Consider the following 16,441-nt stretch of genomic DNA (forward strand, 5'->3'; position numbering starts at 1 on the left):
AATTATTTCACTGCTTTCAAAGCATTTACGCTTTTACAGAAACCCAACTGGATTGTACTGTATTTTTTTTACAAATATTGTGGTGAAATTCAGAAGAAAGCATCCTTTTCGCAAGGAGTGAAAACAAGCTCTCAATCCTGTCAGGATCATTTCACTAAAGAAAGTTTATAAAAGTGGGAGGCAGAGGATAACATTTTGTTGGCATTACTATTTGGAAAATATATGCAATGCTTCTGGCTTTTAAGTCTAGATTCGGTATATCACAGAACAGTATTTAAAAAAAAATATATCTGTTCTCTTGGTTAACCAGACGATGATTTAAAAGAAGGGTTTAAATACTATAGTTAACCCTTCTCATAGAAGCTAGCAATTTATGTTAGACCTAATCTTTGATTGCCTGAAGGTCCATCCCTATGAGAGCTTGATCTAACCTCTTGTGTTACACTGAACTGGGAACATGGATCTGGCTAGGCAGCGTGTCTGCACTCATGGGGAGCAGTGTCTTATACACGAGGTTCTCTGCCTGTGGTCTTATCCTCTCAGTGCTGGTTTGTTTGTTTGCTTTGTTGTTTTTTTTTTTTTAAATCTGAGAATGTATTGCTTTTGAAACTAATACAGAGCTAGAAGGAGTTAGAGAAGTAAGTGGAAACTGGTACTTTTAACTGGAATATAATTTTCCTTAAGTAGATGGTTTTGTTGATGGATGGCACCTTTATATGGTAACAGAAATTGGAGGGGAAAAAAAAAAGATAATTAGCAATTAAGAAAGAAAGAAAATAAATTTCCCTCTCATCAAAATGTTTCCTTGTTATTTTAGCTAACGTGATCCATTCGAAATATTTGTGGTGTAGCAGAGCACAACATGGTTTAATTTCAGGCCGAAGTAAATTTCTATAGTCCTATAACTACAACTGTTGCAGAAGCACCTAAAATGACACAGTCATGGTAGAAAGTGTACCAAACACACACAGTCTGCACTGAGGTCATAACCACTATGCAATGGCTCAGCTGGTAACTAGAAAGTTTTAGGAGTTCAGTGTATTTTTATTCTACTTTTTTTTTTTTTAATTATCATCTGTACCGATGCGGGTGAGACTTTTCATAAGTGTTGTCTTTTTATTTCTCTCTCATAGAAACCTGCTACCTTTATCTGTAGTTAATGCTCCTTGAGGACTATACTTAACCTGTGACTTGTGAGATGCACCTAGAATTCACCTTGTCCATCCCTTCTTTCTCCTATATCTTTCAATTACAGCGTGACTAGCTTTGGAGGCCTTAGGTTTCATTTTTCCTTCTTGAAATTTGGAAAAGCCCTTTCCCTCCATCCTTCTGTTGTTTGGGAAGGGGTGGGGAACAAGAAGAACAATCCTTTCGCTCTCCTTTTCTTTCACTGCTCAGGGCTGTGATGACAAAGAACAGATTATGCAGTTAAAGCAGAACATACTGGAAGTGTTGTACCCCAGTTTCCTTATACTCTCCTGACAGAAATGGGGAGTATTATAAACATACGTGTATGTTTTACTATGCTTTAAAAAACAGTTCTGAAACAAGGTCCTTTGTAGTAATGTTTTGTGGAATAAGAGCCGTGTATTTGTAAAGTGGACCAAATCATCTCGGTGCTGCTAGTCCCCTAGCATCACATTAAGAAAACTATTTAGACTGTTATTGAGCGAATGCTCTCTGTGTAATTGGAGCTGTTGCATGATAATTATAGTGTTCCCCTTGCAAGGTCAGAGATGTAGAGGCTCTCTTTGGACCAAAACTCTTGGTCCTTTTTAGAAATCACATATCTGTGCTTATGTCCCTATCTTTCTATCCATGCAAGAATTCAGTTCCATTATGGACTTGCAAAGGACAGAGACTGATTGGTTAGGCAGAATTTACTGAAAGTCCTTTTACTTGACAATTAAAGAAAATGAGTTTTGGAGGTTTTATACATCACTTGTTTGCCTTAAAGTTTGGGGCATATTTTTTTTTCTTGTTTTCTTATTGCCCTGTGCTAAACATTGACAGAAACCAGACTGAAAAGTCTTTTATAAAGGAAGCAGTAAATGAGGCTGGGTGTTTGACGCCAGAAGAAGGCATCACCCTTTCTTAGCTCCATAATTTTTGTATTAGGGAAGGGCAGTTACATACTGGCCCTAATGGTGGGACCAGTGTAACTGGGCTGTGCAGCTGTGACAGCAGCTGCTTTCCAGTTGTTGCTAGGCTATTCAGGTGTCCTTTTGGTTGCACTGATGAAGCTGGTATTAACAGGAAGCTGGAAATACCCTCTCTGATAACTCCGGGCATCACAAAGGAGGCTCACTTTCCACCCTTCTACTTCACTTCTATCCTTGTTAAGTTGCAATCGCCAAAAAATAAAGTTTGATAATCAAGGGAGTTAAAATAATTAAGCTGTAGGTTTTTCAGCATTACTCGTATTCTTTACCTTTAGAATGTGCTTTTGGAAAAAGAAAAAAAAAAAAAAAAAAAAAAAAAGAATAAATTTATCTAGAGTCTAGATTTACAGATAAATTTAGATAAAACAGGTTTAACTGTCTTGCCTAATGGAGTCTCCATATACATAATAAGGCTATTTGTCATACCCTTGATAACCTAACCTTTGTTAAATGCTTAGAAACTGTCAACAGAGAAGTCAGAGGCTCTGTTGTAACCAGGATACCTTCTTGCCAGCTCCTGCTTTATCCATTACTAAATTGCTAAACAAAAAAAAGAGTAAAGAAGAAATTGTTTAAACTCATTATCAGAATTAAATGGTGTTTAGTAACAAAGCCAAAAAAGACTAGAAATTACAGAATCAAAAATACCTTGTTTCCTTCCTTATGTATTATGGCAAACATTGCCAGAAGGATAATGCAACTTGTTTTTATAAGTAGTGTTTCCGCAATATTTTTCATGTCCTTATTTACATAGCATAGTTCAAATTCAAGGAAAGCATTAATATTTTAGTCAGAAGAAGAAGAGCCACCATGTTTGCATTCGAAATAAACCTATAGGCATTACACTATTTTCTCTAAATCTTTCTTTGCTGTAAATCTTCTCCTCATAGATAAATCAAATATTATTTTTATTTCTTTGTAGGCGTTTTAGTTTGTTTGCTTGCTTGTTTGTTTTAATTTTAGGACTCTGTAGTTCTGTTAATGTTTGAAATATTTTGTTCTTCTATCTATTTTTATAAGCAATTTGCTAGCAAACCGGGAATTGGCAAGTATTGTGACTGTGTTTTTTGGTTTATCCTATAGATAGCATGGTGAGCGTGGTAATACTATCCACAGAAATGTAATTGTTACCTTCTTGAAAACAGACAGTGTGTTCCTTACTAGTTACTCTCTGAATTACTGAAATAATTCTTTATATTCGTATACAAATTTGAAAATACTGCTTTGTGACCACAGTTATGAAGAGGAGCACTGTCATTTTTTTGTAGTAGATGTGCTGTGTTCCTGGCTGTGGCTACAAATTGTTGCAAACTCCTTCCTACTGTTGGTGAGCTGTAGTTTCTATCTTTACCAAAAGGATAAAAGAATTTCCAAAAGGATACAGGAATGCTTCTCATTATTCTTAAGTGCTGCAGATTCTCTCCAGTTCTGGCAAAACTGGGAAGAAATTACAGCACTGTGTAAACAACAGGGGTTATGTGTATTGCAGTTATGTGAAGACGTGGAGAAAGAAAGTATTTTGGCTAGTGTGGGGGCTAAAGCCCTTTTCCTGACCACATACTCTGTAAACTGACACTTCTAAGACAAAATTTGACATATATTCCTTTTGTAGCTAAGTGATAGGAAAGTATATAAAGGAAAGATGTGAGTTTCATAGATAGTATTAAAATATTAGGATACTATAGCTGAAAACAAATAAAGTAATGGGAACATTTCATTAATGTTACCAGACCAAGCATACGATATGATTGCTGAAAGTAAGAATGTGTTGATGCAAAATTTTCAAAATAACCCGTTGTATTTTCCAAGAAATACCTAAGACCTGAATCCACAGCTCTTGATGGTAATTAGTGAGACTGTAAGGAAGTGCTGCAACTAGAAAAAATGAAAGGGCTTAAACTCAACTTTAGTGAGGAACCTACATCAAGTCCAGACACAAAAGCCAGTATGCAATATGGGATTGAAGGCCTAGTATGCATAATTCAAAGTGATCAGCTGGCTTGATTTTATTTATTTATTTATTTATTTTTTCTTAAAGCAAAGATAGGACTTTCTGTCCTTTGTGTATATTAGCACTGGAGAGTATGGCTAGGATGGGTATGAGGAAAAAGTACATTGGAAGTGCAGGAAGTTCTAAGACCTTGAGGAGAGTGTTTGTTGAACTTTCATTTGGTTTTAAATGCCTAAATCCTTTTGTAGGCAGCAGTTTGCTTTGCTTTTTTTTTTTTTTTTTTTTTAGTATTATCAGATATTTTCCAAATAACACATAAACATAAAATATACCTCACAGTTCTGCTGCCTTGCAAATAAAGGAGTACTAACGCCCATGGTGGATGGATGCAAAATGGTAATGCAATAGAATGTATTTTATGTTCTGTTGTGGCATTAGAAAAATTCCTTAAAAAAATAAATAAATAAAACAAATAATGATAAATGAACTTTTTAAGCTAAGTGGAAATAGTATCTCTTTCATTTTTTGTTGGTTTTGATTGTTTAATAGTTGTTTGTGTGAAAGCTTTAAGTAATAGGAAGTCAACCCTGTTTACCAGGGCACTGTGTAGGTGTACTCAGAGTAGCGATTAGGTAGCTATTTGTCTGTTATAGAAGATTAACACTATGCTATAATGATTTCAACTTTAAGTTGCTACATGAAATCATTAAACTTGTAAGTGAGCCTTAGGTAATTAAGTTATCTTCATCTCTTAAGACTCCTACTTTTTGCAAGATGTCTGGATGCTGAACTGGTCAACGTGAACCGATCACAATTGCTTTTAATGGCTGCTTTATTCAAAAAGGATTGTTTTTTTGCTTCTATGACAGTTTTTTTTCTATATGACACTTCCAGAATGCAAGCTGTGTCTGTTTAGATTTAGGACAGCTTTTAGTGAGTATTAAAATGTGTTATTAAACTACTTCTTCTTACCAACAGGAATATGAACTGCGGCTATGCAAGTCTGCTTCACTCCATTCAAAGGGTCATTTGCCAGGAAGGATTTGATGGCTCTCATCCCCAGGTACTGAACACCTTCCTACTCTTGTCTTCTTGTAATGAAGGTTTTCTGAGTATTCAAGAGTGGCATGAGAATGTCTTTAAAAATTAAAAAGGGTCAAGCTGTTTCTAAACATTGCTAAAGCAAACAAGAAAGATAAATAGTGTGTGGTTCATACTTTAATGTGCGTTTGGACTTTTTACTATTTTTTAACAGCTATGCAGAGAATTTGAAAAAGAACTGTAAGCCAACATTATTGAAATGCCCACTCTGTGCAATTAGATAATAAATGGATTGCCAAGTATAATGAAATTAAGTTAAATATTTTTCACCTACACATTTTTTTCAAATCATTGAAATGCAATAATGTTCTCAAGACTCTTGAGACTGAACATTCAAACTTTCAGATACTTCCAGTGTTGTGGTAACTGGAGTGAATTTTATAATGAATTAAATGGTGTGCATCTTTATGTAGTGAGTACTGAAATACAGGTAAAGACATGAGAATGCTACTTAGGTATCAAAAACTTACCCATCCAAACAGCTTACTTGCCTTGTAAAGATTGCTTTACTTGCCATAAACCTTACTGTGGGTAAGCAAAAATATTCCAAGTGTAATAAGATAGGTTAAAAGCCTTTTCCAGTTTGAGCAATGCCTTATCTTTGTCGTTCCTTGTCATGCTGAAAAATATGTGATTCCTTGAAGTTGATGTAAGTAAAATAATAAATAATATGTATTGATCCTTCATTGGTAGGTAATTATTGTTGTACAGCAGAAATGTTACTGGAGTACGAGGTAATTAGTATAGATGCTGGAGAATGTCAAAGAATGTCATACAAGACTGTGTGCTATTCCTAGCCGAATCTCTGAAAAATGGTTTCTGTGGGGAAGATAATATTGGAGTGGATGCATTCCTGCATGTATATATCCATCATAACAGTGTATTTTAGAAACATGACCTGCCCAGAATACTTGGGTTTAAAATTAGATTCTTTGGCTTATTTGCGCTCAGTTTATAGTCTCTGCTGAGATTTATGGGCGAGCTTGCCTTCCCTTTGGTGACAGTGCCAGTCTGGAGCAGCAAATTGGTCCCTGACAGGCACCTCTCCCCACTTGCTGCAGTAGCCATGGCAACAGGCATGTCCCCGTGCTTCCCGCCGTACCCTGCGCAGAGCTGCTCCTCCCGCACCGTGACAGGTCCTCTGCAAGCCGGAGAGCTTGCACGCTGCAAAAAGCTGCACCGAGTCAAACAAATACCCTGGGAGCCTTCAACCACCGAATCACCTCCTCCTGAAGAGATCAGGCTGGTGATTCTTGTTTTTCTTGCAAGTCAGGTCTAATGGGAAAACAGCATCTTTGTATGTTCCTGATTTTTTTTTTGTATGTTTTAAACAAAATAGAGATAACTTAGCCAATATTTTGGGGTTTTCTTTCTGCAGACAAAAAAAAATATATTAGATATTGTGGACAGTGATTTTGTGTGCTACTTGTTCTTTGTTTCAAAACATCTGATTAGAGCCAATAAAGCAAAACCAGACCTTTAAATCAGATAAATTTAAAAGTATATCTTCACCAATTAAGTATATAAGTTTCTGAGTTGAAGCTTTAAAACTATGAAAAAGAATCCTTTCTCAAACCAGTTTACCCACATAGACGATCATCAGCGCTTGCATAGCTGTTTCTGTGTCAAGGAAGATAATGCATATGATCATATGATACATGGTACTTTTTTTAATTCCTCCTTTTCTGGAATCAGAAAACATTTCTTTATATACACATTTTTTTTGCATTTAGAAGTGGTATATAATACACACCTCTTGAAGTATGTCCAGAGTTGAATGTAGTTATGGTCCAGAACATGCCATGGAACTTTTTATCTCCCATATCCATGGGAAATTCACCGCTCTTACTACATGTCCTCTTCTATTAACTGAGTCTCAAGAAGTACTTTTAAGTAGCCAAATATTAGGATAATAGAGTAAAAACCATCCTGAACACTTCAGGACCTGTTTCCTTTCCTATATTTAATAAAAAGGCAAGCTTCTGAGAAGTTTGTGTGTGTATGTTCTTCTACTCAAAATAATCCTCTCCCTTTTGGATAGGTCCTATTGGCAATGGCGTTTGTGAGGTTTGGAGAAAACTACAAGGGCCATAATGTATTAGGAAGGTGCTAAAAGAGATTTACTACTGACTTTAAGTAGATGTATTAATCACAGCATGTGAGTGACAGAAGAGGATACCTCTAATGCTGCATTTTTCATACTGCGAAGCATAAACTTACCAAATTTTTTGGCACCTGGAGACCTACAAATGTGTTGCTTTCTGGATCTGGGTTCAAAGGAGAAGTTTAACCTAATTAGTAAAACTTCCAGATATTTTTGGCTAATTTCACATCCATATGGCAGTAATTGGAGTTACCTCTCCTTTTTATTGGCTCCTCTACTACTAATACAGGTAGTTTCTACTACCTGTATTTGGAGAGGTATCTGGAGAACAGTGAGTAGAATGTGACACAACCAAGCTGACAGGTTCAGCACAATTAAGGAAATTAGTGAAAGCTACCATTAGAGGTTTAGTAGACCTCTGGGAAAATGGTCAAGCATCTCTGGGACCTGGTACAATTAGTAGTAGGACTAGAAATATGAGCATTGGGTTTAAATATATATTTTTAAATATCCTCCATTTTGTGTTTTTGGTTTTTTTGTTTGTTTGTTTTGTTTTTTGCTGCTAATCAGTAAGTATGAATCCTTTATAAGTTGAACATGGTTTTACATCATACAAAATAGCTTGTTTCCGAATTATTTTGTTTTTTCACGTGTGACAGCAGAACTTTCATAGGCAACTTTTTTTCCTTAACATTTCTTTGGCTTCCTTTGGAGATCAGATTGGGTGATTTTCCAAGTAAGAAAGTTGGGGGAGGAGGTTTGATTTTTTTTGTTGAAGGTAGCTTCTTTAAATTCTTCATAATCGTGATCCTTGCTGCCAAACCAGTCGTCATGACAAAAACAATGTGAAAAAGGTGAATTTTTTTTTTTACAAATCCAAATCAATGGAGGTATGCAAAATATGCGTATTATAAAAATGTTATCCTGTTATACTGTACTATTGTCCCAAGGTTCATATGGTAGGGTGAAAAGTTAACTTTGCATAACTGAAGCCGAAAAGTCTGCAAAGCCAACGAGACTGGAGAAAACACCAGAGCTAAAGCGTGTATCTCTTTCACAAAGAGTGTAAGAGAATTGGCAGATCAGCTCGCTGCGTGAGCTGTGAGAGTTGGATAAGTGGAGAGCCATGTGGTACTAACTGCGTTTCACAACTGAGGCTCTGTTTACCCAATATGGACAAGGAAGCATTTCTAAGAGTAGCCTCTTCTCTTGCCAAAACCTTTGGATTTCCAGAACAGCTGTGCAATGCTTTGTGCTTTATAGTCACTGGTCATTCCAGCTGCAATTCAAGATGGGGGAGATGAATAACTACAGTTTGTCAAGGAACATCATTGTAATGAAAAATAACTGTAAGGTTTTATTTCTGTAAACTAGTAATTATATATATATATATATTTATTTTTTTTTAAAAAAAGCTGACCTTTATGTAAGTGTGAATCCTGAGCTCCAGAAATGTGTCTTTCATCACCTTGTACTGGAATTCTTTCAGCAGTATGCTTATTGTGTCTCTGCTATTGATAGCAAATGCACCTAGCATCTTTCTCAAAGATCACCAGGAAAGGTCACGTCATACAAGCAGAAAAGAGATTTGTCATCTTAAGAAATGATTTAGTTTGCGTAAACAAATTACAGCTCTGACTTCATAACATGCCCCTTCACAAATGGGGCTGTATCTTAACCATCACTCCGTTGGCCACTGTACTGACAATGTAATGCAGTGCAGCAAATGGTCTTTAGGTAGGTAACACAAGACTATTTAGGATTTTACATGTCAAAATAGCTTAAATTTGGAGAGCATATTTTTGCTCAGGCGAATGACAGGAAAATAGTGATTGGTTTTAAACTAAAAGAGGGTGTATTAAGATTAGATTTTGTGAGAAAATTGTTCAGTCAGAGGGCGGTGAGGCACTGGAGCCCAAAGAAACTGTGGAGGCCCTATCCCTGGAGATGTTCAGGACCAGGTCAGATGAAGCCCCGGACAACCTGATTTAATGGGTGGCATCCCTGCCCCTGGCAAGGGCGTTGAAACTGGATGATCTTTAAGGTCCCTTGCAACCCAAGCCATTCTATGAAATTCTAGTACCCAGTAGCTAACTACAGCAGAAGTGTGCAGTAGAAGGTCAAAAATCAAGGGAAAAGTTGTGTTTGATGACTCTCAGGCCCTTCCAGCAGCCCAGCTTAATGGAGTTGGGAGAAAAGATTGCTGTATGTTTTTAAGACAGTGATGGTGGAGAGAAATAACATGAAAAAATAATAATATTCTTGGATTTTCTGACAGAATACACTTCCATCTAGCTGGTTAGTTTTAGAAAATGCATGTTAACGGTTTCCCATCCTGTTTTCTTACATTTGTATTTGCTTATCTAACACAGTGTGTTAACCATTAAGGAAGAGAGGGAAAAAAGAAAAAGCCATTCCAATTATAATTTTTACCAAGACCCTCTGTGATTAAGCTATGGTTACTTGTATTATTTAATTATTATGGCTATTAATTCTATAAATTGTTGTATTTTTAAAAAAAAATACATAGTATGTGATGCTTTCCTCTTAATGTTTAAAAAATAACAAGTCTCTTTTTGTTTGTTTGTCTTTTCAATAGAAAAAACAAAAGAATATTTTGCGTATAGGAATTCAGAGCATGGGTTCCTTGTTGTGGGGTGACGACATTTGTAGTAGCGATACTCCTGAAGATATTCATAGTCTGACCAAATTTCTGTATGTTCTCCGTGGCCTTCTCAGAAAGTCTTTGTCAGCCTGCATCATCACAGTGCCCTCTCACCTTATCCAGGTAAGAATGCTGTCTGTGCTGTATTTCATCATTGACACTACATCAGTTAGCAAAAATTTAAAGTGTATAGTAAGAAAACAAATACAATTTAAAACAAACAAACAAAAAAAAAATAGAAAACTCTTTTTGTTCACAGGGCAAAGTTAAAAGATACCTTCATTGCAGTTTTTCTATACTTTTGTGAGACAGTCATGCCGCGAAATCAACAAAGACCTAAGCTTAAAACCATCTTAAATACAGTTATTCCCTTTGTTGGTCTTAGTCTTTTTTTATTATTTATTTATTTTTTTTCTTTGAAAACAGTCCAAATTTCAGAAATTGTAAAAGAGCAGCGAGAATTCTGCTTGTAATGTTGTTTCTACTTTTGGGGGGGTCAACATCCCTCCAGGCCTTTCCAGTGCCTTCAGAACGAAGTTCAATACAAGACATTTTAGTCCACTGCCTTCATCTGTCATGCTCATCGTGATTATGTGTGATCTTGTTTTTAAACCCAGGAATTAAAAGATACGTTTTTTTCCCTTAATTCTAATACGGTATTCTATTGAGAACACGAACAAATCAGTTATGGGATCAGAGTAATTTTCCCAACTGCAAAATCAGAAGCTTCTCACAAAAGCTTTACTGAGAGCATATAGAGATATAAGTTTATTTTCTGGAAGTAAACTTTTTTTTAGCAACAGGGAAAGTATAGACGCTCCTTTCTTTCTGCACATGATGATGTAACTGATAAAAAGGCAAAATTATTATTCACAATGAACAGGAAAGCTATAATTTTAGGTATATATTTGGTTATAATAAAAAAAAGTATTGGATAAAACCTTATATTACACAAAATATTTTAATAGTAGATGAAAGTTTTTCGTCATTAGATTAACTCTTGTATTAGAAAAGTACATCATTCTCACGTAAGTATTGCATTTTGTAAAGGTGTTTGAATACCTGCCAGTGTTACTTATTTAGCTACCTGAAGCACTTACTGCTTCTAAAATAGGGGGAGAAACCTGATTTCCTTGTTTTGCAGTTGGGATTTAAAATGTACTAACATTTCTCCTGCGGTGCAAAACTCCATCATATATTAGATGACAATATGTCTTCAGAAAGGTCGATTACCTGTCTGTGGTTGGGACACAGAACCTATTTCATTGTACTCTGTTGAATATGTTGTCATTGACAAATAGGAACATATTTTAGAGAAGTCTGGAAGTGTCTGTGGAGCAAGTTTTTCTGAGATACAAATTGAAGGATTAAATCTTTTGTTTGTTGCAGACTTACCTATGAAGCTGTTTTTGTTTTTATGTTTATCAGTTCTGTATAAATGAATTGATTTGGAGTTCTTGTAATATTATATCTCATTTAAAAATTAATTTTAATTTTGATTTTTGACAGCATTGCTTTACAATAAGTGCTAGAATATTGTAAAGGGGGGTTGAAAAAGAAAAAAGAAATCTCATTTCCAGAATCTTTGCTTAGCAGCATTAAGCAAATGAGAGCATTCCATATATTTTTTAAATTGTTATACTTCATGCATCCTTCTTTAAGCGCTAAACTGTGGAGAAAACTGTCATTAGGAGGAGCAAAGCTGCTGAGGGTTCCTTATACCCCACATTACTCAGTTCCCAGAGCCCTGCTGTGTAGTTGTTCCACTCTCCAAGAAGCCTGTTAAAGAGCCCCTGAGAGCATGTGTACAGCCCTCCATGTTAATAGTTAATTGGTGAGGATGGCAAGATGAGAGGACAGCCGAACATGTGGTCTCTCAGGCTCAAGCCGTAGACAGACCTTTCGTTATAATAACAGCAGCTGCTCACATTCTCACAACCCAGCTACTCACCATTCTGTTGCTGAGGTTTCTTACTGGATTAAAAAAGTAAAGAATATATCTTTTCTTTTCAAGAGAATAAGAGAGGGGTTGTTTTTTTTCTTTTTTTTTTTCAAGTGCATTTCTGTATATGTATTTAATTTGATCAGAGTAAGTTCTAGCATATGCTTTCTCTGTTGAATCTTAGTACACTGGAGGCATAGAAAATACGTAGTATTTTTCTGAAGATGTAGTAAATTCCCCATTTATTCCACCAACAGTTATTTCTGTATCTGCTCTGTTATCTTGTGCTTCCCAACTGTATTAATTAGCAGGTCTGCAAGTAAAATCTTCACATGAACAATGTCCATGAAAGTAAATGTAAGATTTCAAAATCAAAACTGTTGTCAAGTTTTTATGTCTGCATAACCTATACAGAAAAATGGTTGCACTTTTACCTGCTTTGTCTTGAAAAAAAAATAGATTTTTAGTTGTAACTCATGCCTTATCTTGTCTACGACAGCCACCACTTCTAGTTAGTCTGGTGAAGAAGAAATAAAACTCAACATAAACCCAATAAAACTCAAAACTCTAATAAAATTGATAGCACAGATTTTCAACAGGGACAATGCCTTTCCAACCCAGACTAGTTAATCTGTAGTCTGAATTATGTTTTGTATTAATTACCTTTATATATAAGTAGTTTATGGTTGGTTTATTTTACATATTTTGCCAAATACTTGTCACATTTTACTGTGACAGGGAGTTCCACAAATTAAATCTGTGTTGTTTCTTTATTTTGGAAAGTTTAATTTTGCCTTTGCATTTCATAAATGATATCTTTGTTCATGGATGATAAGACAATGAGGTGAAGCTCCCTATTTATCTTTTTGGTATTCTGATTGTTTTTTGTATGTTTTCTCATGGTGCCGCCTTAATCTGTTTTTAAACAGGCGCATTTTTTTAAATCATATTTCACTTTGTTACAGTATTGAAATACAATAATGCTATTATTGTTAGTTCACTTTTCCCTACAGTGATTCTATTTGTGATGATTTTCCCTCTGTGGCACACTTCCACCAGTGTGGCTCTTTTATTATTCTAGCTATTCATTGTTTTGAATTTCATAACTTTGAATTGCGTTCAGCAGAATATGATGCTTATTCAACCAGTTTAATGGGACACTGAATGTCTTCACAGTCTTCTGTAAGGGGATATTTTTTGGTAAAAAAAAAAAAAAAAAAAAAAAAAAATTTACAAAGAATCTGGTTGTGTAGAGATTTTTTTGAATAATTTAAAGAAACTGTGGTTCACTGAAGAAAGCAGATTCTTTGTGTTTTATTGATGAAACTTCTATAGCAGGGTATGAAGAAAAACAAAAATTCTCTTTTCTCAACCACAAAACCAGGAATACATTATTCTGGAAGCAGATTTCAAGAAAATGACACTAAAAACTTATCAAATTATAAATTTTATTCAGATGATGTGTGACAAGTTTTACTTGATTGATATTTTCTTCTGATTGAACATACTCTTATCTTACATTGTCTGTCAGGTAATAAATATTGAGATACTTATGAATGTGATTAAAACAGTTGATGGAAGGTTATTTTTCAAGGCTTTCTACTGCTTCTTGAAAATGAATTGTGCCTCTGAAATAAGATGGTGCATTTGAAAAGGGAAAATTACCTACATTTTTAAAATCTGGCAAAAAAAAAAAATGATCAGGGAGGGCAGATTGAAGAGGGATTTGATTTATTGTTACACTTCCCAAATTAAGGAATATTATTGAAATGAGAACGAGCTCTTCTTTCTGTATTTTGAAAATCTGGGCTTTTTGGTACCTAGTGTTAAAAAAAATAACTTTTCTTGCTACAGAATGTAACTTAAATGACTTTAATATCACTCTTTATTACTTGTAAAAGTCTTGAGTTAGTATGTAAAATATTTTCCTATTGTTTTTCTTCTTTTTCTTTAATTGCTAGAAATAATTTTTCATAGGTGTATGTATTTTTTAAATCCAAAATAGGAAATAATGTTCATAATTCTGTTCTGCTTGTTCCCAACTTTGTATCACTTAAGTACCCAGGCAAATTTGTGGATGTGAATTTTTTTAAAGTAGATTATTGTTTTCATTGGAAGAAGTGTAGCACTTTAATTGAAACCTTCCTTTATTTTGAAGATGAGGCTATCTTACTGGTAAGGACTAACCACTATATTAGTCAGCATGTACCAAGGGAAATTAATTGACTAATGAAAAGTCAGTATGAATAAGTCGTGTTACAGAACCTGTCCTCAGAGTCTGAAGTTCTGTTTAGCAAGGTATTTTCATTATTTCATCCCGTATGTTAAAAAATTAATTTCCTGCAATATTAATGTTTTGATGCTTTGAATCAACTGAAGTGCATAAATTACTGTATGTTTCAGTGTAGAAAAATTCAGAAACAAACCTTTTCACGTCATAGCCTTTTGTGTTCACACGTACCAATCTAGCAGCTAAACTCGAAGTCAAGCAATAGCATGCTTTAGAATCCATTGCAAATACAGGATTATGAGACATGACTCCCAATAGCTTGTGAATTTATCAGTTATTCCTATGACAAGAACCGAGAGCAATTGCATGCCTTAAATCTCTTAACTTCTGAGAGTTCACAAGTGTAAAATGCTGAATAACCTTCAAACGTATTTCATGATGTAGCCGTTAAACACAAACTTGTATCAAGAATAAATGTCATGTACTTTCTGTATCATACTTAAGTAAGCTTTCAAAATCCTGTGCTAAATAGAATCTATGGAGATGAAATGCTCATTATATTTTACTATACTGTGCTTTACTAGATTTTAAATGTGGCATGTGCAATTCTGTGTGAGAAATAGAGTTTAATATTCATACAAAGAAATATTGAGAGTCGTGAGTTTATGACAGGCATTCTTATCTACATAGTTTTCAGGTGTGAATATTCTGTTTTGGACATTCTAGACATTCATAAAAGCATCTTAAAATTATAATCTAGTAGCAAGCTCAGAGAAGTATTAAACACTTTAAAATATATGTTGTATGACAGTAAATTATTTTGTTTTCAGTTTCTATTATTGTTGATAGCATTATGCTAATCAATTGCAGAAGAAATAGAAATATTTTGTTATTTCATAAAATAAGTTTGTGGTAGCCAACAGGCTGTATTCTGGCTCTGCCCCTTCAGATTTGGTAACAACTGCACATTTCAAAAACAAATACAGTGCTCATCTGAAACATTTTTAGCAGCATTTGTCTTCTCGTTTACTTATCCATATTATGATAGATAGGTGCATGCATTAAAATTGCATGACTAATTTTGCTCTCATTTCAATTAATTTTACTTTTTTGGAAGGCATAATATGCATAATCTTATCACTGTCATCACCAACACAGTATTTTCATCAAAATAAATCATTCTTCCAAAATGAGTATGTTAAACTTTAAAAGCTAATGAGTTATATGCAAGATTGCAATGTCTTATTTTACATCTTATTTATGTAATCTGAGAATACACTTACGAAAACTTTAAAAAATGAGGTAAGATTTAGAACTAAATCCTTCAACCGCAAGATTAGACAGATCTAAACAGTTAACTATCCCATCACAGTATGGAGATAGTCATCTGTTCAAGCATATGGAATCTTTTGGCTACTGGACTAAGTAGTTAATATAATGCCCAGTGTCCAGACATGGACACAACTGTTATGGAAGCAGAAGGGAAGAGGCTCATGTATTGAGCCCATTTGGACAGTGATAAGTAAAGATTAGAAGGGTGACTTTAAATAATGCAGGACAAAGTAGTTATCTGCTTAAAGCAAGCAACTCTGTTGGAAAGTGAAGGTAGCATTGTTTTGCTGAAGTAACACTAGTTTTTTTTTTCACATAAGTAGAACGACAAGTTTTTGGAAAAATAAATCCCTGTGAATGTTGCACTAAAATGGGGTTTTATCTTTTGTATTTCAGCGCCAAGAACAATAATTTTATGGTACGCTATTTCACATTTAAATTCTTGCATAAGTGTTTTCTATATTAAATGGTTTTCAAATAAGTGAATGTTGAATTTCTGTGCAGCGTTTGCTTAGAAACATTTATATATGAACTTTTGGTGGTGTTTAAAAACCCTGAAATTTCAGAATCTAACCACTTTTTTGTTGTTTAGAGCTGCTCTATTAATTACAATATAATCATAATAAAAAGGAATACTGCATCTTTAATGATGTTTTTGTGCCTGTGTAGTTAAGCTTTAATGCTAGTGGGGGGGGAAAAATAGATTAAATTAGCCTTGTAACCTCTTTCTCTTCCAGACTGATGATGGAAAATAAAAGCTCTTAGCCACAGAATGTAACACTTAGAATTAATATTTAATTAGACCAGCAAATTGTACACCGTGGCTGAAAGCTTCCAAAGAGTTGTTAGTGCCACAATTGACCTACAAGTTTAATAATAACTCACTTCTAGGAGCAAGTGCCAGTTCAGCATAGTGGAGCCACTGTAAGAAAGTCCTGTGAGATTAAAATCAGC

At 34.7% G+C, this 16,441-nt stretch overlaps 1 protein-coding gene across 1 annotated transcript in view; it reads left to right on the forward strand.

Annotated features, from left to right (window-relative positions):
* ELP4 (elongator acetyltransferase complex subunit 4) overlaps window positions 1-16,441 on the forward strand; it is a 137,938-nt gene that overhangs the window by 32,819 nt on the left and 88,678 nt on the right. Inside the window, exons 6-7 of the mRNA XM_032188556.1 lie at window positions 5,092-5,176; window positions 9,918-10,106. Coding sequence (XP_032044447.1) covers window positions 5,092-5,176; window positions 9,918-10,106 — 274 coding nt within the window. The remainder of the gene's footprint in view (window positions 1-5,091; window positions 5,177-9,917; window positions 10,107-16,441) is intronic.

The sequence above is a fragment of the Aythya fuligula genome, chromosome 5 (genome assembly GCF_009819795.1).
Source record: "Aythya fuligula isolate bAytFul2 chromosome 5, bAytFul2.pri, whole genome shotgun sequence".
NCBI classification, from domain to species: Eukaryota; Metazoa; Chordata; class Aves; order Anseriformes; family Anatidae; genus Aythya; species Aythya fuligula.